Source organism: Diplotaxodon limnothrissa, linkage group LG14 (assembly GCF_057381915.1).
Source record: "Diplotaxodon limnothrissa isolate DT_005_m linkage group LG14, D_limnothrissa_male_GT1.1, whole genome shotgun sequence".
Lineage (NCBI taxonomy): Eukaryota > Metazoa > Chordata > Actinopteri > Cichliformes > Cichlidae > Diplotaxodon > Diplotaxodon limnothrissa.
Genome location: NC_140609.1, coordinates 34668576 through 34673269, shown reverse-complemented (window position 1 = coordinate 34673269; position 4694 = coordinate 34668576). Strand labels below are relative to the sequence as shown.

Below are 4694 nucleotides of genomic sequence, written 5' to 3'. Positions count from 1 at the left end.
TATATATATATATATATATATATATAATTTTTTTTTTTTATTTTTTTTTTTTTTTAATTCATGAGAAACCTCTTTTTAGTTTTGATTTTACTGAATATTAAGTCACGTGCTGATGGATTTTTAAGATGGATGAACAGTGTTGGTGAGAACAATGCAACTAAAATGAGTGGTACACCACAGTGCTCGTATTGCACGGCTAGTTTTCGTTTTAATGCATCAATGCATTTTGTCACACAGACCTGATTTTATGCTTAGTGTGTAATTGTCAGAGCATATTAGCTGTTGACTCTCATTGTAGCAGTAGAACTAATCACAAGTTAAAGGATTTTGTATTTAGAGTTTTCTAAATGCACATGAAATGAATTTATATTCAGTAATGATCTGTTCTTTTTTTTTTTTTTTTTTTTTTTTGTTTGATAGAAATGTGCATGTGTTTTAGAACAAATTCTGTTACAATATATCTTTCTTCATATGATACTTTGAAATTGGCCTAAAATAAAGTATATACTTTGTGGTAATATTTCCCTGTGTCATATTCTGTTTTTTATAGTTTGTTTTAAGTATTGGACAGCAAACATTTTTCTAAAATGTTTGGTTTCAAAATAATTATTAAAGGCTCTAATTGTTAGCCCTCTAGTGGTGGAACTGTGGAACTGTTGAGAAGCGATACATCCGGTGAATGTCAAAATAAAAGTCATTGTTCATACCAGTTTAGCACCGGACTATGCACTGTGTATTTCGATTAATGAATTTGGTTTACATTATTCTACCAACTAACTTTTTTATGCAATTTACTTGACGCTTCATACCCATTTTGCTGAATCCAGTTATACATAGTGTTGCCAATTTCAAACCAATTCTTCGAAGGTGGATACTCTGAAATATATATAGAAATGCATTACTACTCCAGCTAGTGAGTTATACACACTTTAAAATAATTATTACATTTTATGTAAACCACTTATTATTATTATTATTAAAATGATTCAAACTACTACTGAAATTACTGAAAACTAAATGTTAACATTTTCAGCAACAAACAATAAATTTAACTGAAACAAGCAATTTTATCTTAGCATTCACCAGAAACTTTTTTGGGGGGCCTTTTTTATCTTATGGCTTCATTTTCGATAGGGACAGTGAAGACTGACAGAAAAGCGGAGGAAGAAGAGGGAAAGGCATGCGTCACAGGTCACGTCACGCAAACTAAACAGCGCGTTAAACCGACGCCCACCTAAAGGTTTTTGAAACTTTCAGCCTCAAATTAAAAGCCTTGGAATTGAAAGGTTAACTTGAACAGAAGGATATGTTGATTCCCTCTTGTGTTCACAGTAGGTAACTACAACGAACACCATCAACCTCAAAACACGACAGAGCCCTGACTGCCCACGTTTAGCTCCGCCTCCAGCGGCATTATGCTGTCAGGGGTATTTGGGGGGGAAACACTAGCATTGTTACCAGGTTTAAATAAATGCTCTTATTTAAGTAACCAAATTTCCCCTTGTGGGACAATTATAGGATTATTCTATTCTATTCTATTCTATTCTATTCTTATGCTGATATGTTGTTGAACCTGTGTACTGCACACATCTGTTTTCTATATTTTATTGTATTTATAAATGTCTATATATGAAATTTTATGCAAAGATTTATAATTTTATTTTTAATATTTTATTGTATTTTTTTCACCAAATTAATAGTTTAGCTACTGAAACTCTGGAAAGATAACTCTGAAAATAGCAAGACAATGGCAAAAAAACAACAACAACAAAAATCAAAAACAAAGAATAGACTGGACCCAAAACATTAAAATATAAAGAACACAAACAATTCCTCCTAGGGAATTTGAATTAACTTTTCATTGTTGATGGTCACACGTCTTTCAAAGCAATCGGTAAAGTATACTTGGCTTACCTGACCGAGAGGCTGTGCCAGATACTGAACAGGACAGTTACATGCCAGTGCATTATCGTATCATAATACATCCAATTTGGGTCTTACATCAGGCCAAAGAGTTTAGATTAATGCATGAACCTTACACTACCTCCAATGCAAAACATCTGCGTAAACTCAAAAAAAACCCAAAATCATATGACCCCCTTGGGGGCAGTGAGAAGGAAAAACTCTCTTTTAACAGGAAGAAACTTCCGGCAGCACCAGGCTCAGAAAGGGGTGGTCATCTGCCGCAACCGGTTGGGGTGAGACTTACTTTCTGTAAGTTGTTCATTTTGAAACATTTTTTAATCATTATAATTGTTTGTGCCTTTACTTCAGACAAGACATACTGTAAACAAATTTCCAGGCTTCTCGTTTTATTTTTTAATCATGAGCGTTATTAGCTAAAATACATAACCAATATAATATCTGCTTTGTAGGGTTCAATGACATTTTGTGCAAATCATCATTACATAACAATATTACAGTCCCTCAGCAACACTCATCCGCAGGTGTAATTATCTAGAATAATGGTTGTTTCAGTTCAGGCAGTGCTGAACATTTTGTTTTAAAAGCTGATGTTTGGGGGAAAAAAATCATACAGCAATCATCACTCGCTTTCTTTTCAGTATCGCACACTTTCGCCTCACTTCTCTCAGTGTGGTACTGAGACACCTTAATAAAAAATAGTCCAGAGTAGAAGGACTATGTGTATGTATGCAGTATTTTTTCTTTCACTCTTAGATAGGATGTTCCTAATTTTGACAATTCTTAAGATGAAAGAAGGCTGTCCTCGTTTGATTTATATATGACTTCCAGAATATCTTGTCTGTTTTGGGGACAAAATGAATATGCATAATACCATTTTTGTCAGCCTGAAGAAAACAGTTTAGGTTTTGTTTGTGTGTTTGATTTTGTTTCTTTGGTATTCATTCACTCTGCTGACTTGTTTCCATCCAACTTTCACTTTTGCTTTTACTTGCTGGTTAGCTTTAGGTACCAAAAGCTGCATGGACAGATTTGGGGTAGTTACAAACAAAGAAAAAGCTTCATTAGTGCCTTAAATATTTTAAGGCACTAAAAAGTATTTTGTTAAGTTTAAGCACTGTACACTACTTGTTTATTTTTATGAAAAGGTTGCCATTTGGGTTAAAGTGTGTCATTTCAACACACTAACCCTGTAAAGTGGGACATAACATCAAAGCATCCTTTAATTAAGAGTATCTACATGCGCTGATTTGGAAGTATGAGATGTAGTAAACCAAACTATTCATTATTAAATAAAGTCAACAAAAGCACAACTTGAGTCAAATAAATTTTATTAATTACATGTAATATAATGTCTACTTACTATTCCAATAATTATTAAATATAACATGAAAAAAAAATAATGGTTACATAATTTAAACTGTAACTACCACAGATGAAACAGTTTGAACAAGAAGGAAGTAAAGGGGAAAAAATGCTTTTGCAAGCTTGCTTGTGTCTGGCAGCAAAACACTGGAAAGCTCATACCACGTGATGCTAGACTTTGAAACACAAACCAGGATGAAAAGGAAAATAATGGCAATATTTTCTTTTCACAGTGTGAATTTTGTACTTTACTCTATAAGACAGCACAGAGCACAGACCACAAAAACAGTGACTGCATAGAAAAGCAATTTCTTGGCCAATACACCAGGAAGAAATACGCAGAGTACATAGAACACAATTGATTTTCACAGTAAATACAATACAAAGCAATTCAGTATATCTGGGTAATAATAAGTCTATAAAAGTCCATTTTAATATTACTTACAAATGTAATCCTTTACACCTCTACAAGCTCTGAGCTGTGGGTCCATTTTTAGTCATTTGTGACCCAAATTCACGAGTGGCTACCAAGAATCTCATCCAAATTGATATCTTTCATCCAGTCATCATTTCCAGAGCCCGATTTGAGCAGGGAATCTATGAAGTCTGAGTCTGCATTGATTCCCGGAACTGTGTTGTCCCCCTCTGGGAGGAAGTCAAAGGTCAGACGGTTAGTTCTGTTATTATGGTAGCTGCTAGAGCTGGGACTGGGCTCTGTAAAGTTCCCTGCTGGTATCCTCGGTTCAGGTGAGGCCTGGTTAAGGTTTCCCACGGCTGAGGGAGAACCCATCATTGCCTGACTTACTCTCTGGCCTATGTCTCTTAGTGGAGGGTTTAGAGTGTGCATGCTGATGTCTGGTGCTACCTGGTTGGGAGGGGCAATGTGTCTCTGTTGGAATGGATGGTTCGGCAAGTCCTGCACACCCTGGGACTGTAGTGGGTTGGGTAGCTGCCTAATACAGAGTCCAGGTGTCACTTGCTTGTTGGCTGAACCCCAGCCCATGTTGACATTTGTCACCAACCCTCCTACACCCTGTCCTGGCACAGAGGAACGCAAGTGAGATGTCAATCTCTGGTGCTGTACACCTGCCACACTGTTTATCCCAAAAGACTTTCCTTGTGTGTTTGGGCCCTGGAACCTGGGTTTACTCGGATTCAGTCGAATTTGACTGTGACTGTTTTGCTGCTGGCATTGGCTGACACAAGAACTGGGGTGACAATCTGTCCCAATAGAAAATCTACGGTCTGATGGTGAAGCACTCATCTTTGAAGCAGAACCAACTGCAAGGTGACAAGACTGTAGGGTCTTCTCAGGGCCACTGTTAGGACACTGGGAGGAGTTTCGACCTGCAGAAACATCAAACAAAGAAAAAAAAGTTTTTTTTATTAAGATTGTTTGTTAGCAT

General features: G+C 36.2%; 1 protein-coding gene across 1 annotated transcript in view; it reads right to left on the bottom strand.

The window, feature by feature from the left end:
• Positions 1-3283: 3283 nt before the first annotated feature.
• Positions 3284-4694, bottom strand: part of maml2 (mastermind like transcriptional coactivator 2) — a 33493-nt gene continuing 32082 nt past the window's right edge. Inside the window, exon 5 of the mRNA XM_085370964.1 lies at positions 3284-4635. Within this exon, the coding sequence (XP_085227090.1) occupies positions 3803-4635 (833 nt within the window). The 3' untranslated portion in view covers positions 3284-3802. The remainder of the gene's footprint in view (positions 4636-4694) is intronic.